We start from the raw sequence: 26,765 nt of genomic DNA on the forward strand, positions 1-26,765 counted from the left end.
GAGCCACACAGGCCAGGGCTAAGAGAACATTCTTTTGTTTGTTTGTTAATCCTTACCCAAAGATATTTTCCCACTAATTTTTAGAAAGAGTAGAGAGACAGAGAGAGAGAGAGAGACTGATTGGTTGCCTCCCACATGTGCCCTGACCAGGGTCAGGATGAAGCCTGCAACTGAGGTATGTGCCCTTGGAAAGAACAGGACCTGAGACCCTTCATCTGCGGGCCAGTGCTCTATCCACTGAGCCAAACCAGCTAGGGCTAAGAGAACATTCTTATTCTTAGAAGCATATGCTGAAACATACAGCAATAAAGGAGCAAAAATATTGTAATTTTCAGTTCAGAAAGACAACACTGTGTGCATGTATCTACAAACATTAAAAAAAATAAAAGCTCATAAAGTTCACCCTTTTAAAGAGTACAATTAAGTGGTTTTGAAAAATTTATTCACATTTATTGTGCATTGATTACATTATTTAATTTCAGACCATTTTCATCATCCCCAAAAGAAACCCCATATCGCCCTAACTGGTTTGGCTCAGTGGATAGAGCATCGGCATGCGGACTGAAGGGTCCAAGGTTCGATTCCAGTCAAGGGCATGTACCTTGGTTGTGGGCACATCCCCAGTAGGAGGTGTGCAAGAGGCAGCTGGTCAATGTTTCTCTCTATCGATGTTTCTAACTCTCTATCTCCCTCCCTTCCTCTCTGTAAAAAAATCAATAAAATATATATTTTTTAAAAAGAAACCCCATATCTACCATCAGTCACTCTCTCTACAAAAAGACTAGAAAAGAGGGGGAAAGTCTTCAAAATATTAACTGTGGTTATTTTTTGGTATTGGAATTATAATTTTTATTTTCTTATATACTTCTATATTTTTATAATTTTATATGATAATTTGAATTACTTACATAATTAAAGGTTATTTTTAAACAACAACAAAAAATTAAGAAGGAATTAAGGGGCAATAAGAATTCCAAAATACACAAAGCTCCAGGCTCAAGGAATGACCCTAGTACATCATGTGGTTTCCCAATTCCTCGACCTACTACCATCCAGAAGATCTGAGTGACAAAGGTAGCCACATACTGCTCATTTCTATCGCAGAGCCCAGCTGGCTCTCAGAGAGAGGGCTGGGTTTAGCGAGTTCAGCAAACATTTGCTAGTTGTCAGCTAACAGGCCAGAACGGAGGCTGGCAGGTAAAATGATACTAAGCTTGTGAAGGATAGGCAGGGCTAATGGACTCTGCTCAACTGGCCCAGAGCAGCCTTCAAACAGGAAAAAACACTTAGGCTCTCCTTAAAGCTATTGAGAGCCGGTGCAGGAAAACACTCATCGGTATTCATTACCATACATTTGAATAAATAATGGAGGAATGTATACCAAGGAAGTCTGGGAAGGTAACACAGGAGGGGGCCTGCCTGTGGGCAAATGGATTAGGGAAGGGGCCTCTTAAAGCAGTTCAGCCAGGCTGGTTAGAAAATGAAAACACTGATACCATGGTATCCACTGACTCAACACCCACATTCATAAGAAGGTGTCTATTCTCTTTAAGTATTCATTGTGAGGGACAGGACTAATTCTTATCTTTCTTTAAGAAAAGCACCAAAGCCCTAGATGGTTTGGCTCCGTGGATAGAGTGTCAGCCTGCAGACTGAAGGTTTCGGATTCAATTCCAGACAAGGGCACATGCTTGGATTGTGCGTTTGCTCCCCAGTTGGGGGCGTGCAGGAGGCAGCTGATCAATGATTCTCTCTCAGCATTGATGTTTCTATCTCTCTCTCCCTCTTCCCTCCTCTCTGAAATCAACTAAAAAGATATTTTTTTAAAAAAGAAAAGCACCAAATACAGCTAGGCCAGAGGTCACACGTTCAATATCCAGTCAGGGCACATGTCCAGGCTTCAGGCCAGTGGGGTACAGGCAGGAGGCAGCCAATCAGTGATTCTCTCTCATCATTGATGTTTCTCTTTCTCTTTCTCTCTCTCTCCCCCTCCCCTTCTCCTCTCTGAAATAAACTTAAAAAGCACCAAATACAAAATAGGCACTCAAAAAAAAAAAAAAAAAAAAAAGGTTAGTTTTCATCTTCCCTACTCTCCCTTCCCTTCCCCCCCAAGGTCTTGCACAAAGGCATTCAATAAACATTTGGTGAGTCAATAATTTTCAAGTACAGAAAAATAATACTTCATTCCACTAACATTTGATTTGCATAAATTAAAAAATCTATATTAATGAGAACTTAGAAGACTTGCAAAGTATTTCTTTTCTTCTCAAAACCTACTCATCTATAATCTCATTATTTCCTCACAGTAGTGCTAGAAATTAGTCTGAAAAGGTATGTCTGTATTTTTATTTATTTATTTATCTATCCTCATTTTCAAGATGAGGTTTCTTGGGCCAGACAGAATTAACTTGTCTAAGATTACAAGGTAATATGGGAGCAAGCCTAGATTGCTCATTTCTGACTTCTAGGCTAGTACCTATGCCACACATTATTGGTCCCTTTTAAGTATGCCATTTCTAACTACCTCTCACCATACACAAATATAAACTACAACTGGCACAAAGATATAAACTAAAAATATACAAGTATAAGAACACCAGCAGGAAACACAAGGAAATATTTTTATCATCTTGAGGTAGCATGTCATAAAAAAAACCAAAGCCACAGGCAGATTTGACTAGGTAAAAACTTTTTATAAGTCTGTGTAAAGAAAGACATCATTAAATTGGCTACAGATCACTGATGACTTTATTTTCCCCCCACTCAGTATATTCCAAAATGGTTTTTCCTCTCCTTGCAATAATTGCTCTCCATGTAAATTTTAAAATAAGTTTAGCCCTGGACAGTTTTCTCAGTGGTTAGAGTGTCAGCCTGCGGACTGAAAGGTCTTGGGTTCAATTCCTAGTCAAGAGCACATACCTTGGTTGCAGGTTTGATCCCGTTTGGAAGGCAACCAGTTGATGTCTCTGTCTCTCTCTCTGTCTCTCTCTCTCTTCCTCTCTCTCTGTCTAAAGATCAATGGAAAAAATATCCTCAGATGAGGATTAAGAAAAACACAAAACAAAATAAGTTTATGTTCCATGAAAAGTACTGTTTTAATTGGAATTTAACTTAACATTTAACAAAAACCTAGGTATCTATGAGATATTAAGTCTTCCTACTAATGGACATGGTAAAACTTTCCATTTAATCAAACCCTTAGTCCTTTTTGTCTTTCTCTAAAACAGTGTGGTTTTTTAAAATACTTCATGACTTGAAGTTTCCTGTTAAATTTATTTCTAGAAATGTCAAAAATTTTATTGTAAATGAGATTATGATATTTTTATGGTTGGTTACTGTTGCTATATAATTTGTTAATCTTACATCTGGCCATGCTACTAAACTCACTAGTTTTACTATTTTGTCACTTAAGCCTCTTTGTAGGTGAATATATGAAAATAATGAGATTTTGAGTGGCCAGGAGCTCTAGTAGGATAATTGTTTTGCTAGTAAACATTCTTGTTTTGTGTCTATATAGGAATGTTTCAAATATTTTCCATAAAGCATAACTTTTGCTCTGAAAAAAAAAGTTGAAAGATAAATGAAAATCCAACAGAAAATATTTTAAATGCATCTGATAAATAAAAAGTTAATATAACATAGAGAAGATTTCTACCAGTCCATAGGAAATAGAGAAATGATTTCCTTTTCTTAAGGGGTAAAAGATGAACAGGCAGTGAAACAATGAAAATGGTAAAAAGAAAAAGAAAGAATCGGCGGCGAGTGATGCGTCCTCGCGGAAGTGACGGCAGCCGCGGGGCCGTGGGGGTGGTGGGGACGATGCGGGGACTGAGGCTGCGGGAACCGTTGTATGTGAAGATGGAGTTTCCCGGAGGAAACAACGAAACAACAATTACCTGACAATCACAGGGCCCTCACACCCCTTCCTGTCAGGGGCCGAGACATTCCATACACCAAGCCTTGGTGATGAGGAGTTTGAAATCCCACCTATCTCCTTGGATTCTGATCTGACGACACTGGCTGTCTCAGATGTGGTTGGCCACTTTGATGATCTGGCAGACCCATCCTCCTCTCAGGATGGCAGCTTTTCAGCCCAACATGGGGTCCAGACATTGGACGTGCCTGTGGGCATGACTCATGGCTTGATGGAGCAGGGCGGGGCTTGACCATGGATTTGGACCATTCTATAGGAACTCAGTATAGCGCCAACCCACCTGTTACAATTGATGTACCAATGACAGACATGACGTCTGGCTTGATGGGGCATAACCAGTTGACCAACATTGATCAGTCAGAACTGAGTTCTCAATTTGGTTTAAGCTTAGGGGGTGGTACCTTTCTGCCACCTGCCCAGTCACCAGAGGATCTTCTTTCAACCACCCCTTCACCTACTAATTCACTTCATGAGGATGGTGTTGAGGATTTCCGGAGGCAACTTCTCAGCCAGAAGACAGTTGTGGAAGCAGGGAAAAAGCAGAAGACCCCAAAGAAGAGGAAAAAGAAAGATCCAAATGAACCTCAGAAACCAGTTTCAGCATATGCCTTATTCTTTCGTGATACACAGGCTGCCATCAAGGGACAGAATCCCAATGCCACTTTTGGAGAAGTTTCAAAAATTGTGGCCTCCATGTGGGACAGTCTTGGAGAGGAGCAAAAACAGGTATATAAGACGAAAACTGAGGCTGCCAAGAAAGAGTATCTAAAAGCTCTGGCTGCTTATAAAGACAATCAAGAGTGTCAGTGGAGCTGGATCCAGTGCCACCATCACAGACTCCTTCTCCACCTCCTGTTGCTACTGTTGACCCAGCATCTCCAGCACCAGCCTCAACAGAGCCCCCTACCCTGTCTCCTCCCATTGTTGTTAACTCCACTCTTTCATCTTATGTGGCCAATCAAGCAACTTCTGGGGCTGGAGGTCAGCCTAATATCACCAAGTTGATTATTACTAAACAGGTGTTGCCCTCATCTATTACCACGTCCCAAGGAGGGATGGTTACTGTTATTCCAGCCACAGTGGTGACCTCCAGGGGGATCCAACTAGGCCAAAGCAGCACAGCTACTATACAGTCCCGTCAACAAGCCCAGATTGTTACTCGGTCAATGTTGCAGGCAGCAGCAGCAGCTGCTGCTTCTACGCAACTGCCTCCACCCCGACTACAACCTCCTCCATTACAACAGATGCCTCAGCCCCCCACTCAGCAGCAAGTGACCATTCTGCAGCAGCCTCCCCCACTCCAGGCCATGCAACAGCCTCCACCTCAGAAAGCTCGAATCAGTTTACAGCAACAGCCACCTCCTCTGCAGATCAAGACTGTGCCTGGACCCACTCTGAAAATGCAGACCACCTTAGTCCCACCAACTGTGGAAAGTAGTCCTGAGCGGCCTATGAACACAAGCCCTGAGGCCCATACAGTGGAGGAGACCTCTACTGATACAATCTGTGAGATGATCACAGATGTAGTTCCTGAGGTTGAGTCTCCTTCTCAAATGGATGTTGAATTGGTGAGTGGGTCTCCAGTGACAATCTCGCCCCAGCCTCGCTATGTGAGGTCTGGTTGTGAGAACCCTCCCGTTGCGAGTAAGGACTGGGACAATGAATACTGCAGCAATGAGTGTGTGGTGAGGCACTGCAGGGACGTCTTCTTGGCCTGGTTAGCCTCTAGAAATTCGAACACAGCGGTGTTTGTAAAATAGTCTTTCCTGTTCTCCAAGCCAGTGAAGATTTATCTGCCGGGAACATGTCCAAAACCCTGCTTTTAAAACTCAAGCTGGGCCGAAACCGGTTTGGCTCAGTGGTAGAGCATCGGTCTGTGGACTGAAAGGCCCCGGGTTCGATTCCGGTCAGGGACATGTACCTTGGTTGTGGGCACATCCCCAGTAGGGAGTGTGCAAGAGGCAGCTGGTCGATGTTTCTCTTTCATCGATGTTTCTAGCTCTCTATTTCTCTCCCTTTCTCTCTGTAAAAAATCAGTAAAATATATATTTTTTAAAAAACTCAAGCTGGGCTTCTAATAGTACCTGAACTGAGCCCATGATGGTCCCTTCATGCTTTTCCTCTTTCCATAGCCAGGCTATGGAGCAGGGTCATTGAGTTTGCTGTAATCTAGGGTTGCTTTTTACTTTCAAGTACAAGCAGAGATGCCAGTGACAATAGCAGAGGAAAGGGTGACGGGAATATGGACAAGCTGAACATAGGGGTGGTGGGAAGGGGGGTGTGTGTGTGAGGAAACTTGTTAGTATAATTGTCATAGGATTTACCTAAAAGATTATTAAAATTATGAGAGTACATATCAAAAAAAAAGAAAAAGAAAGAAAAAAGAAAAAAGAAAAAACAAGAGATGCTCTTATGCTAAGCAAAATAAGTCAGTAAGAGAAAGATAAATATCATATGATTTCATTCATTTATGGAATATAATAAACAAGTAAACTGATGAACAAAAATAGAACCAGAGACATCAAAGCATAAAACAGACAGTCCAACCTATGAAGGAAGGCAGGCGGTAAGAGGTTAAGAGATCAACCACAGGACTCGTATGCATGCATATGAGCATAACCAATGGACATAGACAATAGGGCGGTGAGGGTATGTGCTGGGGGATGGGAGTGGCCACGGAGAGGTCAATGGGGGGAAAGGGAGACTCATGTAATACTTCAAACAATAAGTAATTTAAATTAAAATTAAAGTAAATGGGGGGGGGGGGAATAGGTGGGTACCCTGGCCGATGTTGCTCAGTGGTTGAACATCCATCTATGAACCAGGTCAATTCCCGGTCAGGGCACATGTCAGGTTGTGGACTCAATCCCCAGTGGAGTGATGCAGAAGGCAGCTGATGAATGATTTTCTCTTATCACTAATATTTCTGTCTCTCTCTCTTCTCCCTCTCTGAAATCAATAAAAATATTTTTTTAAAAAAAACAAGAGATGCTCAATTTCACTATTAATGACAAATTAAAACAATGAAATTACTATTTTTCACCTATCGAATTAGCAACTGTATAAAAAATTCATAGCAACTAGTATTGCCAAGGTTGTAGGAAATGGAGGTATTCACACATGGCTCTGAATGAATGCACAAATTCTTACAAATTTTTGAAATGCAATTTCACTGAATTTGTTAAAATTTAAAATGCACATATCCTTTCTACAAATATATCTAATGCAACTGAAGTACAAACATAAGTTGGAATATTATGCAACAATTCTAAACTGAGCCTGACTGGTATGGTTCAGTAGTTGACGTACTGACTATGAACCACAAGGTCACGGCTCATTCCCAGTTGGGTTTTGGGCTCAATTCCCAATGGGGTGTGCAGGAGGCAGCCAACTGATAATTTTCTCTCATCATTGATATTTCTCTCTTGCTCTCTCTCTCCCTTCCTCTCTGAGATCAACAACAATATATATCTACACTAATAAAAGAGAAAAATGCTAATTGACCATACCTTCACTAAGCCCACAGCCAATCAGAGAAAGTATGCAAATTAACCCAACAAATATGGCAGTTAATTTGCATATACTGAGGGAGGGAGGAGTGAAGACTGAAGACAGCATAAAAGGAAGAGGGAGGAAAAGTGGAAAGCAAGGCGGCTGCCAGAGGGAAAGCGTGGGTGGGGTGGCTGCTTGCAGGAATCTTCCTGCAATGGGCTCCTACTATATATGTGTGTGTGTGTGTGTGTGTGTGTGTGTGTATATATATATATATATATATATTTTTTTTTTTTTTTTTAAGATGTGAACTCACTTAGATGTCTAAAATATACTGAATGGCACACTGTAGGTGCTCAAAAAAATATTCTAAATGAAAAATTATCTTTTTTGTATAAGCAGAAAAAGCCTGGAAGTACATATACCAAATTGACAAAAATGACTACCTTCAGGCGCATGGGATAGTAAGAGAGGAAAAGTACACATTTTTTATTTTTGGCTTTTATTCTTTTGTTGCATAAATTAAATTTTAAAATAAATGAGCTGACTTGAAAAAACTTATTGCTGACAGTTTCTCTCTCCATTTTATGATCCTAAGAGCAAAAAAACTTGCTGTCAGTGGCTCAACTAACGGACTGCTTAAGGAAATGAAACCTATGTGCAAAAAGTGGCTGGGAGCCGAAACCAGTTTAGCTCAGTGGATAGAGCATCGGTCTGCGGACTGAAGGGTCTCAGGTTCGATTCCGGTCAAGGGCATGTACCTTGGTTACGGGCATATCCACGGTAGGAGGTGTGCAGGAGGCAGCTAGTCGATGTTTCTCTCTTATGGATGTTTCTGATTCTCGACCCCTCTCCCCTCCTCTCTGTAAAAAATTAATAATGAAATATATATATATATATATATAAAATTTTAAATTTTATTTTATTCATTTATTTTTTTTTTTAAAGGGGGAAGCGGTATAAGGTCACCAGCCTGGCCAGGGATGCCTGGCCCAGGATGCACCGCTGGGGCTCCCATTTTCAGATTGGAGTTGAGTGTACACATCAGGCGTGTGCAGAGAAAGCTGGCTCGCCCTGGCCGGTGTGGCCCAATTGGTTGGAGCATCATCCCGCACACCAAAGGGTGGCGAGTTCGATTCCCGGTTTGGGCACATGCTTAGGTGGCTGTTGGATTCCGGTGGAGCCATATATGTGAGAGGCAGCCCACCGGTGTTCCTCTCTCCCGCTTCCTTTCTCTAAAACACATACATTTATATAACTTAATTCCTCTCCCAACTAAATCAAGTAACGACAACCTCGACCGAGTTAGGTGGGAAAAGGTGGGGTACGAACTATTCTGGATCTATTTGGGGGCACGAGGCTCAAAAGCGACTGAGAGGACGTCTACGAAGAACGTAGGTGGAGCGCCGGCGCTGTTTTTGAGGAGACTTTAGCAAAACCTTTCCAAAAGCACCCAGCGAAAAGTCATGTCAGGGCCTCTGCTCCTGCCCTCAGTCAAGATGGCCGCACGGGCCTCGCCCTCCCCATGGCGCATGCGCCGCACCGCCGGCCTCCTCTCTGTGCGGAGGCGCCGCCCACTCCCTCCCCAGCTAGTGCCCGCGCGTCCCCGGCCTCACCCCTCCGCTAGCCGACCCCGCCCGGGCGCCCGAGCCCGGAAGTGGAACCGCCGTGTAGCGGAGAGGACGAGGGGGAGGGGAAAGTGCTTCCGGGGAAGCAGGCCCCGGGTTGGTGTTTGTAAACTTGCCTCGGTCCCGGCGGGGGCAGCGGCGGCCACGGGGCTGGCACGGGGTGCTGGGCCCGTAGCGGGCGTCGCGCCGGGGGGGACCCGGCTGGAGGCCGCGCCCGGCAGGTAGGAGCGCGCCCCGGGGAGCCCGGCGTCGTCCGAGCGAGCGGTGGCGCTTCGGCAGCTCGCAGGCCGTGGGGCGCTGCGCGGGAGGGGGGAGGGGAAGAGAAGGAGGGGCGCGCGGAGAGGGGAGGGAGGGGGCTCCCCGGGGAGTGGAGGAGGCCGCGCACCGCCCCCCGCCCACGCGCCCGCCCGCGGCGCTACCGATGCAAGAAAGGGGGGCTCGCGTGGAGGGAAGGCGGGCGCGAGCACGCACCTTGCACGCTCCTCGGCGCTCGGCGTCTCTATCCCGTCTCCAGGCTCCCCGGCTGGCTGGCTGGCTGGCTGGCTGGAGGGAGGGCGGGAGTGGGGAGCGTCGCGCGAGTCCTCGCATGCCTGCCTTCCACCTCCGCAATGAGTTTCTGCACGCACACCGCCAGTCTGGTCTCTGCCTCCGATCCAAGTGCCCAGTGATAGCCCCTGAGTTTCTCTCCACCGCGGTCTGGCCACCTTCATAGAGCTTCGCGGATGGCCCTCTCTGCACAAAAGCCCCTGAGGGGCCTCAGCTCCCTTCTTCCCTTCCTAAGACCGAAAATGCAAGCGTTTGGCCCGTGGCGGTTCCTCCACCAGAGACCCCAGTTCCTTGGGCTCTTCTTGATTGTCCCCTCCCCCCTTCGCCAGGAGACCAGTTTCTTCTCGACCTAGAAAGATAACTCCGGCGCGCGCACACACAAAGTTCAGGTCACTACAGGTTGTATAGCCTGAGGGTGATGATGCACCTAACAGCCCCATCTCTCTTTCTAGTTTCAGGTTTCTGAAACAGATCGCGAACTTCATCGAGAAAATTCAGTTGGAAAATCGAAACTGGCACACTTTTTTCCCCCTCAGACAATAGGCAGGAGCCCGGCAGAACCCAGGAATTCTTGAAACATCTATCTTCCGTTTGGAGGACACTGAGTTTTATTTGACGACAAAGGCAGTTCAGTATGGCAGCAGGACTAAACGGACATGAAGGAGTTGATGTTACAGTGGTTTGGTGACAGTTCTTCAAACAACTGTGTCTTGAGGAAAAGGTGGATCAAGAAAACCCAGAACTTTGGGGTTGCATTGAGAAATCGGCATGGCTCAGGTAAAAAGCTCTAGAATCCTCCACCTTCAAGATAACTGGGAAGCGCGTTCGCAGTTTCACTCTTAAACGCTGCCTTAGTCAACACATTGACCAACCCAGTGAGCCAAGCTCTGTATTAAGCACCAGGGGGAGATCTAGAGGAAGGAAAGGAGACAGGCCACAGCCCCTGCCTTCAGGGAGTTTCCAGTCAAATGAAGGAGGTAGGCTATACTGCATCTCAGGCACTGATGGGACCTTTGTAAAGCAACAGGTACTCAGTTTACACTTGGTACATTTAAGTGCTGCTGAGGGGCACGAGGGAGTAAACAGTGGTGTGAATGCTTCCTTTGTTTTGTTTTCAATGGGAATTTATTGAGCTCTTGTTAGATGCAAGGCATTGTGCCGGGGATGGGGATACAAAAATGAATAAGATGTCTCAGTCCCCAGCAAGCTTCTAGGCTAGGTGTGTTGGGGAGGGGGGGGGGAAAGACTGAGAGACAGTCCCTTATATATCTTTATGTTCACACTGCCTTGCATAGTGGCTAATAGTAGAGAATCCGTGAATCTGTTGACTGAAGGAATGTGCAATAATTGAGATACGTGTACTGCAGAAGAGAGAAGGATACATCCTCTGCCGGATGGAAAAAGAAGATGAATCTTGAAGGATGCATAGGATTTTGCTAAATAATCAGAACAGGGCATTCAGACAAGGAGAACTTCATGGGCAGAGACGTAGAGGTATGGGATGATGTGATGAGGTTGGGGGTGCTACAGATAGTTTGCTAGTTGAGGAAAGGGTTTAAATGGGGAAGGGGGGAGGGGTGTAGAATAGAGAGTAATGGATGGAAAAATTGGGGTGAGGGAGTTGTTTCCTGGAGAATTAAGCAGAGTGTCTTTTATGCCTTGCTAAGAAATTAGACTTTATTCTGTAAAGACTGGGAACTCTGAAGAATGTTAAAGAGCGGAGTGACATCACTGTAGTTAGAAGGTAATTATCATTGTGAGGACACAGGATGGATTGGAGAGAGAGGATGACCTGATAGTCTATTGTTGGTATATTTCCTTCGTCTGGGGAGGAAAGCTATGTGCAGGGAACCTCTATAGCCTCTCTCAGTTTTCTTCCAGGGACCCTCCCCTACCAGTCTCACCCGGATGACAGTCTGATTGCAGTGTAATTGGCTTTCCTCCGGCTGCATGCATAGCCGCCTCCTCTCCACACAGAGTAGGAGCCCTTGAGTTTCTTCCTTTGTCTGTTTGCAACCCCCTTCACAGCATCATGTTCACTCTTGTTCTGAGAAGACTGCCTTTCACTAACTTTGCACGGGGCATGGCTGAGCGTTTTACATCCTAGTTTAATTCTTAACCCTGCGAAGGCAGATGCTATGATGAATATTTTGCACTTAAGGAAACTTAGGCTTAATAGAGGTGAAGTAATTTGCCCAAGATTATATGATGCAAACAGCAAGGCTAAGTTGTTGCGTATTTGTTTGTTTGTTTTTTTACCTCCAGATCCTTTAGTCCAAACTCTTTGAAGGTGAAAGAAGGGGTTCCAGGATATACTGATCATCTAAAAGGAATCTCTTTATAAGTCACACTTGTGGAAGTTTGCTGACCAACTACTACTTAAAAGTTTCTTCAGTAAGAAAAGTATAGTCTCTAGTGCTGGCTAAACAGTCAATTTAAAGAATGTAACAGTGAAAAGAGGACATTTCCTTAAACATTCCTTGCTTATGTAATTTTAAAATCTATACGTCGAGCAAGGAATGTGAAAAAAAATATGGGTATGCGCACACATAAATGGCCTGGTAGTGTGTGAACAGAAATTGTATATTCAACTCCCAAATCCTTCCAAATGGTTTAATTTTTATGTCTGATATAATTGGTACACTTAAGGGATTTAAAAATCTAAAGAGAGAAATAACCTAATTTTATCGATAAACATTTGTGGAACCTGATAGGATATATATTTGGCGCCAGTGGGGTCTGTGAGGCTGAGTGCTATTGAGAGGAGGAGGAAGTTCCTCTAGAAATCTCGCATTTCAGTGGTTCAGCACGACAGACTCTTATGGCCACTTCCAAGGCCCAGAAACACTTCAGAGTAATATGTAGCACATACTGCTTTGTACCTAGCGCAGTGCTAATGATAAAAGTGTCAATAATACTTGATTATTATGTCTAAATGATGGATGACAAAATAAGTAATTCCAGGTGAGATGAGCCGGGGAGGACTCTTGAAGGAAGCAGGGTTTTGCAGTGAGGAGGGGCATTCCTTAGAGAGAAGCAGTTTGTTCGTAGGAGTAAAAGGTAGTTCTGTAGAGAGTGGCAGCCTGTTTTTGCCCTGCCAGGTGACCTGACACCTCATCTCCTTTCAACTTAGGCAAGTCTCCTGGCTTGTGAAGGCCTAGCAGGTGTGAGTTTGGTTCCCACTCCAGCCAGCAAGAAGATGATGCTGAGCCAGATGGCCAGCAAGCAGGCCGAGAACGGAGAGCGGACAGGTAGCTCTGATGTGCTGAGGTACTCCAGTCAGGTACGGAGCTGGAAGCCATTGTGGCACCTGGGGGTCGGGTGGCCCGAGCTCTCTGCCAGGAGATGCCAAGCTTTAATTCCTCGGTGCTTCTGTTTAGGGAAGTGGAATAATGGGATCCCACTGGGGAATGAATGAGTATGGGTATTTTAGAGAACAAAGGAGGGTCTTTTCTATACCTACATCCCCTTAAGACCAGCGTACTTGGGGAAGAAATGGATGAGTACTTTCTCTTAACCTTTGGGCAGGTGGTTTACTCTCATTTACAAGTTGCCTAAAAGTAGCATTTGGTCTCCTGTCTTGGGTTCTGAGATGGACTGTGAGTCTAGATTTTATTTGTATTCGAAGGGCCACCGAAAAGACAGCGATAAGTCCAGGAGCCGCAAAGACCATGACAGCTTGGCTGAGTCCTCTCATTCAAAAAAGACTGTTAAAAAGGCAGGTAATGGGGTTATCCACAAACTGGTAGTTTGGTAATGGGGTGATCTTTTGTCTGTGGCTCAACTTGGAGCTTTTCCTAGATGTTTTGGTCCCTCATAGCCAATGAGTGTGTCACCCTAGTAGTTCACCCTGGTAGTTCACATCTACCTTCTGCAGAGTATCCATGGTAAGGGAAGGAAGGTCAGAGAAGCATGAGATCCTGTGTCAAAAGGACAGGCAGACTGCACCTCAAGTCCCATTACAAATATTGAATTTGCCTAGCTCGTTTGGCTCAGCAGATAGAGCAGTGGCCTGCGCACCGAAGGATCCCAGGTTCTATTCCAGTCAAGGGCTCATACCTCAGTTGCAGACTCCTTCCTAGCCTGGGCCTTGGTTAGGACTCATACAGGAGGCAACTAATCAGTGTGTTTCTTTCACATTGTATTTCTCTCTGTCTTGACTTCTCTCTCCCTCTCTGTCTAAAAATCAATGGAAGAATATCCTCAGGTGAGGATTTAAATGTATATATATTGAGTTTGACAAGGCAGGCAGCTTAGGCCTCCCCCTCCCCCTCTTCTTGCTTGGAGGATCTCTGAACTCTAAGGGATATGGGAGATGACAGCATCAGAGGGGTCACTTTGTCCAGCAGCTGGAAATAGACCCTGAGTAGAATGGGAGCAACAAGGGGACAGAGAGGTAGCCTCATGACATGCCTGATTGTTGCCCACAGGTTGTAGTAGTGGAACAAAATGGTTCTTTTCAAGTAAAGATTCCCAAAAATTTTGTTTGTGAACACTGTTTTGGAGCCTTTCGGAGCAGTTACCACCTCAAGAGGCACATCCTTATTCATACCGGTAAGTATTTTGCTCATATTCAAGGAGGGGAGAATAGTCAGTAGTTTGGTGTGTGTGTGTGTGTGTGTGTGTGTGTGTATTATTAGATTTATTTTATGTTATTTTTGTTGGGTTTGTTTTAAAGGGTATTAGAAGTAAAGGGGAAAAGTAAATGAATGTGATAGAGATTGCATGGCACCATATCCAGTGTCACTGAGACCAATAGCTTTGTGGACCCTTCCCCATTCGGTGTCTGCAGATTGCTAAAAGTTAAAATTTCTGGGAAAATACCTAGAACGAGGTCCCTGCCATGTATACCTCCTGATATTAACTTCTCTCTCCACCTGGGCCAGGTGAGAAGCCATTTGAGTGTGATGTATGTGATATGCGCTTCATTCAGAAGTACCACTTAGAGCGTCACAAGCGTGTGCACAGTGGTGAAAAGCCCTACCAGTGTGAACGGTGTCATCAGGTAAGCTCACATGTCATCCATCTACCTTCCACAGAAACTTTTCCTTCCAAAGAACCTGGCCGGCCCCCACTCCCAGCCCAACAAAGGGCCATGATCAAGTCAGTACCTCAGGGTGAGGTGTGTTTCTCTGATTAGGCAAGGGGCCATTAGAATCCTACCTAATAAAAGAGCAATATGCAAACTAACCATTCTGCTGTACCTACAAGCCACACTCACCAGCCAATCAAAGCAAGTATGCAAATAAACCCAACCAAGATGGCTGCAGCCACAAAGAGCAGGAGGGAGGCTTGGGTTTCCCAGGCAATGGAGGAAGCCAAGCTTTCTGCCTGCCCTTGCCGGTCTAGGCCTCCACTCAAGGCTACAAAGTTTCAATTATAGAAGGTAAACAAATCCAAACATAAATGGCTGCCAGCCACAGAGCAAACAGGAGGCTTGGCTCCGTTCCAGGCTACAAAGTTTCAATTTAGAAGGTAAATAAATTCCAGATTCCAGGGCCTCCACTTGGGTTGCCAGGGGGTGTGGCTGGCCTGCAAACCACCACAAGCCCCTCGCTCAGGCCGCCCCACACCCCAAGGGAACCTACACCCTGATCCGGGACACTCTTCAGGGCAAACCAGCTGGCTCCCACCCATGCACCAGGCCTCTTTCCTATCTAATAAAAGAGTAATATGCAGATTGACCATCACTCCAACACAAATTAGCTGTCCCCATAAGGTCAAAAATCTTGCCCCCATGTGGACACAAGATGGCTACCACAAAATAGCCAGCATGGGAGGACAGTTGGGAGGCACCAGGCCTGCAAGGGAGGGCATGTGGAGGCAATCAACCCTGCAGGGGAGGGCAGTTAGGAGTGACCAGGCCGGCAAAGGAGGGAAGTTGGGGACAAACAGGCTGGCAGGGGAGCAGTTAGACATCATTCAGGCTGGCATGGGAGTGGTTAGGGTGTGATCAGGCTGGCGGGCAGAAGCGATTAGGGGCAATCAGGAAGGCAGGCAGGTGAGCAGTTCTGGATTGTGAGAGGGATGTCTGACTGCCAGTGGGATCGGGTCTAAAAGGGCTGTCAGACATCCCTCTAGGGGTCCCAGATTGGAGAGGGTGCATGCTGGGCTGAGGGACAACCCTCCCCTCCCCTCGCCCTGTGCACAAATTTCATGCACCAGGCCTCTAGTAATTATAATAAAAAATTATTATAATAATAAAACATTTCTTAAGGTCTTAATCTATACCAGGCACTATGAGAGCATCCTTGACATAGATTATTTTACATTCATTCCATAATGTGTTGTCCTCATTTCACATGTGGGAAAACTGAGATTGAAAGAGGTTAAGCTTCCCAAGGACACAGCAGATCAAGGCAGAGTCAGAATTCAGTCAAACTTCAGAACTGGAGGAAGAAATATAATCTCTGCACTGAGAATCAGTATCTGATCTGATGAGAATGTAAGAGCCAGGATCAAAACAAAGAACAGGAGATAAGAAATGATAACACCTCCTGTATGCTTTACTATGTCTCAAGCTTTGCTCCATGCACTTATATTGAATCTTCAGAACTCGAGAATGAAAGCTCCATGAGGCAGAGACTCAATAAAAATTTGATGAATAAGGGGGGGGGGGGAGGCAACATTAAAATATATACACAGATAATAATTTAATAAATAAAAAAATAGAAAGGAAAAAAAAAATTTGATGAATAAAGGAGCCACAGTCTGAGAAGGCACTTTTAGCCCCATTTTTCAGATGGGCGTACAGATTGAATACTGTCCGGTAACTTGCCCAGAGTCACACAGCTACTTAGTGGCAGAGCCACAATTCACAGTCCTCAGCTTATTTGTTCTTAACCACTATGCATTCATGCCATCTGTGTACGTCCTGGGGCAACATAGAATTGGTTGTGTGCCTCCTGTGTGGGGAAGACGGGTCTAACCAACAGGTACCCGCGTTTCTCCTCCGGCACTTACCCCTCCCTTTCTTCTCAGTGTTTTTCTCGGACAGATCGATTACTCAGACACAAACGGATGTGCCAAGGGTGCCAGTCCAAGACTTCCGACGGGCAGTTTTCTCTATAGGCGCAAGGGGCCCTGGGTGGTGGGAGTGCTGAGAAGAATCTACCGAAGAATGTCCCACCACCACCCCGTGTGTGCCTGGCCCCTCCTGGAGGAGCGGACCTAGGAGACCGGAAGAGTGCCTCAGGGGACAGCAGCCCCGGAGCCTCCGCTCTGTAAATAATCTGAGACACACTATGAGTATCTCGGGGAAGTTCCTACAGCATTCCTGGGCAGGAAAGCTAGTCCCTGGACCTTTGGCTGACGTCATACGTGGGGGGACTCAAGGTACAGGACCAAGACTGAAATGTGGCTCCCAAAACCTTGGACTCCAACTGGCAGCTGAAATGAAAAAGATTGGGAGAGGGATTTGTTTATTTGTTTGTCCTGTTCTTCTTTTTTAATCCAAAAGCAATTGCAGCAGGTACACTGTGGATACAGGTAATCTGGAGGCATGGAACCGTGGCCACAGGGACGATGTGTGGTCCAGCCCTCCTGGATTGAGTTTCTAGTTGCAGCTGATCCTCAGTGTTCCACAGCCCTGCACCTCACCTCCTGTTTGAAGGAGAATGGGATCAGGGATGGCAGCTGAGCTTACTTTGGCTTCCTTATACACTGTAGGGACAAAAGGAGGAACAGTAGGAGGAGCAGACGAGGGCTGGATCCGAGAAGAGTGGACAGGTACCTGTTATATCCTCTGGGGAAGAGTAAGAGCTGTGCCCACGGATGTAGTGATGAACCGTGCCACACTGGTACCTAATGGGGTCAGCCTAAGTGCCTTTTGGAGGAAACTTGGGTGACAGTGGCTCATGAAGCCCTTTCCTTCTCTCTCTGGGCAGTCGACCTTGGAAATAGTTTGTGGCTACCTCGCCGCCATTGATTCCTAAGCCAAACGGGTGTTGAGCGGGGAGTCATGGATATCAAAGTAGTTCTTCCTCCTTGTGCCCTCTTTAGAACCACCCAAGACTAGTCCTAAGTTGAGTAACAGCTGTTCTGGAAACAGGAATTGGGTGTCCCCCGACCTGATTGTTGAGCAGTGTGAGCTGTTCTCTCTGCCCAAGTCCTATCACTGTATTCAGGTAGAGGAGATAGGGATCTGGCCTTTCGTCCCAAAGTACAAGATCTCAGCTTCCTTCTTGATGGCCGTCCCTACCCAACAGAGAACTGGGGATCAGAAGAGCTGCAGAGAAAGGACAGGATGAAACCTAATGTGGGTTTTATTCTTCACCATATTCTTTGCTTCTCTCTGCTCCCAACACCATCATCCTATCCACCCTCAAAAAAATGATCGGGGGTGTATGTGTGTGCACCGTGTGCGTGTGAGTGTGTGTGTGCTTGGAGATGGCATATTATTGAGCCAAACCTTTCTCTGGCCTCTGCTCAGGGGAGGGTGAGCAAGACACAGCCTCCCCGCCCCAGACCTGAGGGTGTGTAAGGTTCCGGCAGGACCTGAGGAACTCATCTTAGGGAACAGGAGGGCCTTGTTGTAGAGGTTTTGCTTTGTTTTTGTTTTTAGATTGGCTGAACAGAGTAGGGTGTAGATGTTTCTCTTGTATGCCAGGGGCTTGTGAACATGGGTTTTCTAAAGTGAAATAAACCCCTCTTCCTGCTGAGGAAAGGATCCTTAGGGAAGGTCCTGGGGTTTGTGCCCGGCGTTCTGTGGAGTGAGGAGCGATCATGGAGACTTGATAAACCTGACCAAGCTGTCAGTGGAGATCATGTGGCTTCTAGGAAATGTGATTTCTTTCCCAGAAAGTGTAGGGAACAGCAGCACCATGCTCCTGGCTGCTACCTGTCCTGGAAGAGAGCAGGGAGCCGTGGGACAGTCCTCCGTGCCTCTGAGGTGTGAGCATTTCAGGGAAAGAGGAGAGGGGCATGACCCTTTTAGGTTTTTCCTGAGAGCGTCTGAGATCCTTCGGGGAGACCTTGGGGAACGTGCTTGCTGCCAGTGGTTTAGGCTGCCACTCGCAGGGGTTGTGTCAGAACCCGCCCTGTGGTCCCGGTTAGGGCATTTTTCTGCATGTGAGCCAGCCCCTTCCGGGAGAGTGCTCTGCTCCAGCTGGAATGTGTCTGTTGTTCGCCTCTGGGAATATGTTCTGGGAAGGAGCGTACATTCAGAAAACCGTCCTCCCGAGAGCGCTTTAGGAGATGGGAGGCCTCCCTCCGGCCGCTCACTGGGCTGGGGGTTGGGGTGGACGGGCAGGTGTGGAGAGAAGCACGTGAGTGGCCCATGCCCCTATGTGTGTGAATGTGTGTTTAGGTCAGGAAGTGCCCTGGCCCCCAGCAGGCCTCAGCTTCCTGCCTGAGGGGGGTGAGGGGAGGGGGGGAAACGAAGTGGATATGTAGAGCCGTACCATAACCACTCCTGCCAACGCCTGGGTGTGGGGGAGACCCAGGAGCAAGTGCTCAGCTGGGTTGTCCAGGTGCTGATGTTCTGGGGCCATGGATGGATAGGAGAGGGAAGCATAGAGGTGAAAGGAGTGATTCAGCGCCCAGGGGGGCCAGGAGCCCACTTACACCCCAGGGAAACCATAGACTGAGACTGCCGCAAAGGCTCCTGGGCCCAACACCGCACCCTCTGTGTGTGGGAGGGGGTCTAGCACTGGAAAGATGCCTCAGGTGTGCGTGGACTGAAGGGAAAGGGTGACAGGGCAGGCTCTCGGAGACCAGGATCTGGAATTGGACCCGGGGAAGAGGAGCCCCAGTTCCTGGGGGAACTGCCATACCAGGCCCTGCCAGCCCTGCCCTGCCCAGCACCTCAAGGCTTTCCCGTCCACCCCAACAGCCTCTTGTCATCACTTAGCTACTGACTGTGCCCCATGGCTTGACATGGGAGGGTTAAGAGACGCAGAGTCCCTCCACGACTTCTAACCCTCTCCTCAGACTCTGCCTCCACTGAAGCTCTGGGGCTTTTCTCTTAATCCCTCCTACCCTTCCTCACCACCCACCCTCTTTCTCTTTTTTTTAATATACTTATTTTGCTATTGGGGGAGGGGGGGTTATCAGATGAACAAGATCACTTTTAAATGGTAGTTTTTATAAGATGTTATAAACTTGTATCTTTTTACCATTAAAGTGCAGTGTATGTTCCTTCGTGATATATTTAGGATATTTAAATAAAAACAAAACGGGGCTTTTTTACATACTATCTCATCTTTGAAAGGAATATCCTGTGGGGAGTTTTTTTCACTGGGACCAACGTGATATTCCCCCATATTACCATCCTACAATTTCAATATACCCTTTAAACTGCCACCTTAAAACTCCCCTTCTCCACAGGCAAGCAACAAGTAGAATTGAAACCAAGGTATCAATATGTATACTAGAGGCCCAGTGCATGGATTCGTGCGCTGGCGGGGTCCCTCGGCCTGGCCTTTGCCCCCTCACAATCCGGGACCCCTCGGGGGATATTGGCTGATCCCACAGGTCTGAAGCCCAATGCTGTGCATTCGCGTCTGTCCCGAGTATCAGTGTGAGTCATAGCGACCCGTCAACCGGCTGTTAGGTTGCTTAGGCTTTTATCCATTCTGATTAAGAGAGAAAACCCTGCAGAACAAGAAAATGAGGGTAGATGCCAGCATACACAGTGTTGTGTTGTTTTTTTAATATATTTCATTGATTTTTTTTTTTTACAGAGAGGAAGGGAGAGGGAAAGGTAGTTAGAAACATCGATGAGAGAGAAACATCAATCAGCTGCCTCCTGCACACCCTCACTGAGGATGTGCCCACAACCAAGGTACATGCCCCCCATTGGAATCGAACCCAGGACCCTTGAGTCCGCAGGCTAACGCTCTATTCACTGAGCCAAACTGGTCAGGGGACACAGTGTTTGTTAACGTGATCTGTAATCTGAAGATTCTTTATTGTATTTGTGGATGGGGTGACCCCCACTCCTGAGGGGTAGGGAAGCAAGGTTGCAGCAGGAGGCCGGCCCTCTTGGGTGTCGTCGAAGTAGGTGGCCATTAGTCGCCCAGCAGGCTGCTGCCTGATAGACCCATAGCCCCAGTTCCCCCCATCCTCCCAGCAAGGAGAACCCTGGAGTGAGTAGCCCTACCCTCGTCAGAGAGGAGGGCTTTCTGGAGCTTGGAAGCGGGGGTTGATGGTGGTCGTGATGGCGCTTTTGTAGAGAGGATTTCTGTCCTGGAGGAAGAAGTTGGAAATAGTGAGGAAAAGTCCCAGGACTTTTCGTTTAGCTGATCCTAAACCCCAATCTAGAACTTAGCGGGACCTTAAAAGCCTGTGGACAGGCCACAAAGGCCTAGACCACATGTGTCAAACACAAGGCCCGCGGGCCAAATCCGTCCTGCCAGGCCTTGCAATGTGGCCCGCACCGCGCTGTCATCACTGCACTCCGCTGCGTTTCCATCACAATGACAGTTTATGACTGTTCAGTAAACCATTCGGCCCGCGATTTAGGCTGGATTTTAGATTTTGGCCCCTTCTCTTGATTGAGTTCGACACCCCTAGCCTAGACGATGGGGGTGGTGCCTGGGGGGGAGGAGTCAGGGCTAAGTGTGGAATGAGAAAGCTGAGGCAGAGGACCTAACCGAGGAAAGCAAGTGAAAACCAGCCCAGTGGACTGGGAGGCAGCCTCACCTGCTTCCAGCTGAGCTGCTGCCGCTCCTTCTCAAAGCGAATGTATTCTCGGCGGTCATAGATTTCCACTGAGAGCCGGTAGGCCAGGACCAGCCCCAGTCCTACTGCCACAATGCCCCCCACACAGCCTAGCACGATGGCCTGGGTATGGTCTGCTCCCTCTGGGGGGGTGAAACAGAAAGACTTCTGAGCCGGTGGCACACAGAGACAGAGCAACAGCTGCCCAGTGTGCAGCCCCATCCGACCTCCCCAGCCTTCCCTGCCATTGAAAGCAGGGAACTCAGCAGGTTTATGTTCAGTGCCCAGTTTTTTAGCCTTCTCCACTTGACCCATTATGTCCAGTTTTGCCTGGATTCTCAGCTCTGCTTCAATCCCTAGTCTGGTTTCTCCGTCTTTACCTCCCAACCTGATTTCTGAGGTCCTACCCATCAAACTCCATGGCTCCGTTTGGCATGTCAAGGCATCCCTGTCCACTTACTCTCTTGGGGTCTCACTCTCAGCATGACCCTGCCTCCGGTTTCCTCCTCCACCAGGAAGAAGAACAGCTGGTTGTCCAGGGTCCTCTCTTTGCACCAGCCATCATCCAGCACAGGGGCCAAAGCCAGAGTCACGTTGGTATGGGCACAAGCCATGCTGCAGTTGGTGGCCAGGAGACCGGTCCCAAAGGCCCCACACTCTGCACAGTCCCTGTCCAATAGACACCAGTAAGGTACTTATGGGGCATTTATCACCCACACCACATGGAGGGAAGCAGGCAGGGGCCCCAAATGCAAGGCCTGAGGCCTTACCTGTGTCTCTCGCATGGCGTCTTGCAGCCTGGGCACTGATCACATAGGGCACCGAAGTAGCCGTCCAAGCACTGGCAGCGGTTGCATTTGCAATGTCCATGCCCACTGCAGAAGCTTCCCTCGGGACTGACACAGCCATCCGTGTCCCCACTGCACTCACACGCTCTGCCCGTGCGATTGGCGTGACAGTGACACACGCCACATTGGCAGAGGCCAAAGCCTGGAGCACAATCACGCACAGGGTGACAAACATATTCCCCACACACAATGGACATCACAGCCCAGACCTGGCCTGTTCCTGTGCATCCAGTCCCCTCTCGGTATGCCAAAAGTGTACCCCAACTCCTACACCAGAATCCCTTAGTGCCTGGAAGGTCCCAGAGCCTCAATACCCTTGGGAGAGCCACTCTGAACCTTCCCTTCTCCCAAAGGTCCCCAGGTACCTCCACAGAGGATGCCCTCATGTCGCTCACAGCTGGCATCATCACACTCGCACAGGCGCCCAGAGCTCTGTCCAGTGCAGCTGCAGCGTCCACACTGGCATCGTCCTTTCCCACTGCACAGGGGCCCTGTCCCATTGGGGCCCCGGCACCCAGATTCCAGATCTGGGGAGGACAGCTCAGCCTCAGAGCACTCACAGAGTCGACCGAGGCGACCTGGGTTACAGCTGGGAGGCGAAAGAGAGGGAGAGAACGGTGGGTCCGAGAGTTCGGCCATCCCTTTACCTGTCTTTCCCAGGATACTCTAAACCAGTGGTCGGCAAACTCATTAGTCAACGAGCCAAATATCAACAGTACAACGTTTGAAATTTCTTTTGAGAGCCAAATGTTTTAAACTTAAACTTCTTCTAATGCCACCTCTTCAAAATAGACTCGCCCAGGCCGTGGTATTTTGGGGAAAAGCCACACTCAAGAGGCCAAAGAGCCGCATGTGGCTCTTGAGCTGCAGTTTGCTGACCACGGCTCTAAACCTAAGGTCTCACAAGAGTTGAGGTAGATGGTGGCTGAAGGGATGTGGAATATAGTCAGGTACCAAGGAGTGGAAGAGCAGAGTGCGTCCTGGTGAGGGGGAGGTCTCAGCATGTCGGGGAAGCTTCAGGAGATAAAAATCGGGGTGCAGTCTAGGGATTTATAGGAAAAACTTGCCTAGAGAAGCCAGTGGAAGAATGGAAGGCAAAGGAGGAGGAATACAAGGGCTGTATTTGTGGAGAGCTACATAGGTGGAGGGAAGCTAGGGGCCCTCACCTGCACACCCCGCATTGTAGGTGCCCATGGCCGTCACTGCAGTGGGGCGCTTGGAGCTGGGTGTCATTGCAGTTGCAATCACACAGTGTGTGCAACTCCACAGTCAGCTCCTCTGAGAAGCCAAGAGCTCGGAACCTCAGGAGATGGGGCTCTGAGAGACACCGGGTAGCTTGGAAAGTAACCAAAAAATTTACCTGCGGGCAGAATAGGTGGAAATAAGACTATACTCATATGTGCACTCCTGTACACATGGGCACACCCCCCCAAACCTATTGATCATCCAGAATCCTATTCCTTAGTAAATTAAGGGACAGAGTCAATGCTAACACCCACCTCCTAGCAACATGTTTGAAGCTAATCACTAAACCCCTTCAGAAAGGCTGGATGGAGAGCTACCTCAAGTTCTTGCATTGTTCTCTGTGCATGCCCCCATCTTTTCCTGCATGCCTCAATTCCCCATTCCCACCTCCACTTCCTTCATTCTGCCTATTTTTCAAAATTGATTTTAGAGAGAAGGGAGAGAGAGAAACATTGGTTTGTTACTCCACTTATTCATACATTCACTGGTTGATTTCTTGTATGTGCCCTGACCAGAGATCGAACCTATAACCTTGGCATATCAGAGTCAATGCTCTAACCAACTGAGCTGCCTGGCCAGGGCCCCTTCTACCTATTCCAAGTGGCTCTCACCGTCTGGTTGATTCTGACATGGTTGCACTGGCCCCGGTCCCCAGGCTCACCAGCCCTCTTCTCATGACCCCCACACTGAGATTGGTAAGAGATGTGGATCCCCGGAGGGAGTGGAGAGTGTTCGAGGGTCACAGTGGATGACAGACTCTGTAGGGAGAGAATGAGTAACCACATGAAGGTGGACTCTGACCCCACCTCATGCCCTCTCCAGCCATTCCAAATTCTGCCAGAGCCCGCCCTCAGCCCACCTGAAGGCTCCTTCCATTCTGCCTACTCTGAGGCATTTCTGGAGGAGGGGACCTGTGAGAACTTCGAGGGGAGTACAGGGGGATCCAGGGCCTCTAATAGCATTTCAGTGCAGCTGCAGCCAGGGCTTGCTGGGGCTCGGGCTGGCCAGGCACCGTAAACATGCAGCAGCTGTGTTTTCAAATCCCAAATCAGGACATATAACCTGTGTACATACAAGGTCTAAAGGGCAATTCTCCCAGACTTTGTCCTGGAAATTTTTTTTTAATTTTTTTTTTTATTGATTTTGTACAGAGAAAAAGGGAGAGAGTTAGAAACATCAATGAGAAAGAGTCATCGATCAGCTGCCTCCTGCACACCCCCTACTGGGGATATGCCCGCAACCAAGGTACATGCCCTCAACCGGAATCGAACCCGTGTCCCTTCAGTCCCCAAGCTGACGCTCTATCCATTGAGCCAAACCGGTTTTGGCTGTCCTGGAAAATTTGATTCTACCTCAGGTTTTCTCACTGTGGTTTTAGGAAGTGGTTCCTATCATCAAGAAGCCTACAGTCTAGTTACAGAGATAAGACCTAAACCAAGAAACAAGAATTTTCATGGTTCCTTCTACTTGTAAAACTATGTTTCCTGTGAGGAATATCTGAGTTGTTTATAAGCTTAATGAAAGCAGGCTCCGGATAAGACAATATTTATGTACAGGCTGACCAGAGGACAAATCCCAGCCCCTCTATCTTTGATCTTGGGTAAGTCACTTAGCCTCCTTGTGTCTGTATTCCCTCTATAAATGGGGATGGTAATAGTTACCAAGCAGCAGGTTTTGTGAGGTTAAATGGGATAGCAGTCTAAGTATGTGCCCTTAGGAGGGTGCTTGGCATGTATTTTCTTCCTTGCTCAGAGCTGGGCTCCATTCTCTAACAAATCAGGCACTTAAGATTTATGAATGTAAGACTAGGTGACTGAATGAACTATTAAGACAACCCTATGCAAGCAGCAGATAGGAGCTATGGTGGGTTACCCAAAAAGCAATTATTCCCTCTTAGTTCTGTCTGCCCTCTCCGTTTCCCGCCCCCTTCAGCTCCTCACATTATAAGCGTCCATGATGAGCTGTACCACGTTGCTGGAGTTCTCACTCAGCTCCCCCACTGCGGACTTAGGGATCAGCTTACTCAGCTCCTAAATTATGAGGAGTTGAGGGAAATGGTGGGTCACAACTCCAGAGAAATGGGCCTCTGGGGGTCTGGAAGGAGGGCATATGGGGGAGAGAAGAATGGGTCTTTGAGAGACTTGAGGAAGGCCCACGGTGGCAGGGCCTGCCATCGGGACAGCTCTCACCTGGTAGACGGGCAGTGTGGCACTGGTGACAGCAAAAATGGGCTGGATGTTTGCTGCAGAGAGAGCCTGGGCTACCTGGCCCACGGAGGGGTAGTCCTGGAGCAGGGAATGGGGACAAGGTGAGCACCGCAGGTCCTCCAGACACTCCGGGTCCCCTCAGCCCGGGAAATCCAGGGACTGGGGTTCCACCAGCTAGAGGAGCCCTGGGGCCTGGCGAGGGAGGGAGGGGCTCGGGGGTCTGAGCAGTGTCTGAGCAGTGCGGGTGGAGCTGCTGGGGAAAACAGCGGGTGGTTACCAGCGAGGAGAATGAAGCTGGGGGGATAGGGTCCTGGGAAGAGAGGAGGTGGGGCTCAGACAGGGAGGGACATGGGTCTGAGATGGACTCACAAACTCTGGGCTTCGACTGTAGAGGCCATTGCTGTCCAAGTGGCAGTGCCCATCACTGGGCATGAAAATGCCACCCAACTTTCCATCCCCAGCTGTGTGGAACGTGTCATCTGAAGTGAACACCAGCAGCCGAGACACATTTCTCCAGCCAATCTGCTCCTAGGGTGGGGTAGGGGGTGTAGGCTGTGCACCCGGGCATGGTCCTTGAGCCACCCCAGCCAGCAATGGGAGCCAAGGATTTGGCCAGCCTCGTTCTGAGTCAGTTTGTCTATACCCCTGCCCCCAACTCCCTGCTGCTTTTCTCTAGGCCCTAAGGCAGGGTTGCTGCTAGTGGAAGCATTCTTGTGAGTTAGAAAACATGCCTCTTCCTCAAGTTATTTTACTACAGTTTGCTAGGAAATGGTCAAAATAAATGTGCCAGCTACAGCGACGATGATACAAATGCTACCTACCCTGTGGAACTGTGCACTGCACAACCACAGGCGGCAGTCTTGGCCCCAAACAGCCCTTCAGTTTCAGACCCTTCCCCCTCCCCACCTTCTCACCTGGCAGAGTGCAGCCTGTAGAATGGCATCGAAGCCACCTTCTGGTGAGTCCAGGTTGCCAGACACACTCTGGCGCCCCACCTCCCGCTCGAAGGCCTTGGCGTCCCCCGTCAGGGACAGCACGTGATGAAAGCTGAAGGGGGGCTGGCAGCGCTCCAGGCGGGTGGGGCAGGGATGGCGAAGCTTGGAGGGCACTGTGCTCACGAAGGGCAGGACCGTTTTGTCCACAAAGGAGCCGAAGCCTAGGGGGAGGGGGAGGATGGAAGCTGAGCCAGGGTCCGGACAGCAGC

The 26,765-nt window shown here is 48.2% G+C and overlaps 4 protein-coding genes across 19 annotated transcripts in view; 2 read left to right on the forward strand and 2 right to left on the reverse strand.

The window, feature by feature from the left end:
* Window positions 1-9,291, reverse strand: part of CSAD (cysteine sulfinic acid decarboxylase) — a 40,951-nt gene extending 31,660 nt beyond the window's left edge. For both annotated transcript variants that reach the window (XM_045588024.1, XM_036457924.2), the window contains exon 1: window positions 9,171-9,291. The gene's annotated coding sequence lies outside the window, so the exon portion shown is untranslated. The remainder of the gene's footprint in view (window positions 1-9,170) is intronic.
* On the forward strand, window positions 3,757-6,335 carry LOC118730165 (TOX high mobility group box family member 4-like). Its single transcript, XM_036457929.2, is given in 5 exon segments — window positions 3,757-3,876; window positions 3,879-4,155; window positions 4,158-4,739; window positions 4,742-5,762; window positions 5,995-6,335. Coding segments are annotated over 4 exon segments (1,923 nt in total). The 5' UTR covers window positions 3,757-3,765; the 3' UTR covers window positions 5,695-5,762; window positions 5,995-6,335.
* Window positions 9,292-10,132: 841 nt separating the features above from the next.
* ITGB7 (integrin subunit beta 7) overlaps window positions 10,133-26,765 on the reverse strand; it is a 28,027-nt gene continuing 11,394 nt past the window's right edge. The window contains exons 5-16 of one of the 12 annotated variants that reach the window (XM_036457919.2): window positions 26,476-26,717; window positions 25,931-26,089; window positions 25,544-25,639; window positions 25,295-25,384; window positions 23,966-24,112; window positions 23,276-23,469; window positions 23,064-23,123; window positions 22,475-22,698; window positions 22,032-22,251; window positions 21,722-21,930; window positions 21,244-21,404; window positions 10,133-12,972 (exon numbers count right to left, since the gene is read on the reverse strand). In XM_036457919.2, the coding sequence (XP_036313812.1) occupies window positions 12,880-12,972; window positions 21,244-21,404; window positions 21,722-21,930; window positions 22,032-22,251; window positions 22,475-22,698; window positions 23,064-23,123; window positions 23,276-23,469; window positions 23,966-24,112; window positions 25,295-25,384; window positions 25,544-25,639; window positions 25,931-26,089; window positions 26,476-26,717 (1,895 nt within the window). In that variant the 3' untranslated portion in view covers window positions 10,133-12,879. Of the gene's footprint in view, window positions 12,973-20,475; window positions 20,788-21,242; window positions 21,405-21,721; window positions 21,931-22,031; window positions 22,252-22,474; window positions 22,699-23,063; window positions 23,124-23,275; window positions 23,470-23,965; window positions 24,113-25,294; window positions 25,385-25,543; window positions 25,640-25,930; window positions 26,090-26,475; window positions 26,718-26,765 lie in introns of those variants that run through there. The other 11 variants (XM_036457915.2, XM_036457920.2, XR_004991386.2 and 8 more) reach the window with 11 other exon arrangements.
* On the forward strand, window positions 10,236-19,788 carry ZNF740 (zinc finger protein 740). Of its 4 annotated transcripts, none has more exons than XM_036457940.2 (6): window positions 10,236-10,377; window positions 12,734-12,883; window positions 13,229-13,318; window positions 14,031-14,154; window positions 14,487-14,605; window positions 16,582-19,788. In XM_036457940.2, the coding sequence occupies exons 1-6, from the start codon at window positions 10,369-10,371 to the stop codon at window positions 16,669-16,671; spliced, it is 582 nt and encodes a 193-aa protein (XP_036313833.1). In that variant the 5' UTR covers window positions 10,236-10,368; the 3' UTR covers window positions 16,672-19,788. The 4 variants fall into 4 exon arrangements, with proteins under 4 accessions (XP_036313833.1, XP_036313834.1, XP_036313832.1 ...); XM_036457941.1 differs by lacking the exon at window positions 10,236-10,377 and adding an exon at window positions 10,439-10,577; XM_036457939.1 differs by lacking the exon at window positions 10,236-10,377 and adding an exon at window positions 10,971-11,094.

The sequence above is a fragment of the Pipistrellus kuhlii genome, unplaced genomic scaffold (assembly GCF_014108245.1).
Source record: "Pipistrellus kuhlii isolate mPipKuh1 unplaced genomic scaffold, mPipKuh1.p scaffold_m20_p_3, whole genome shotgun sequence".
NCBI classification, from domain to species: Eukaryota; Metazoa; Chordata; class Mammalia; order Chiroptera; family Vespertilionidae; genus Pipistrellus; species Pipistrellus kuhlii.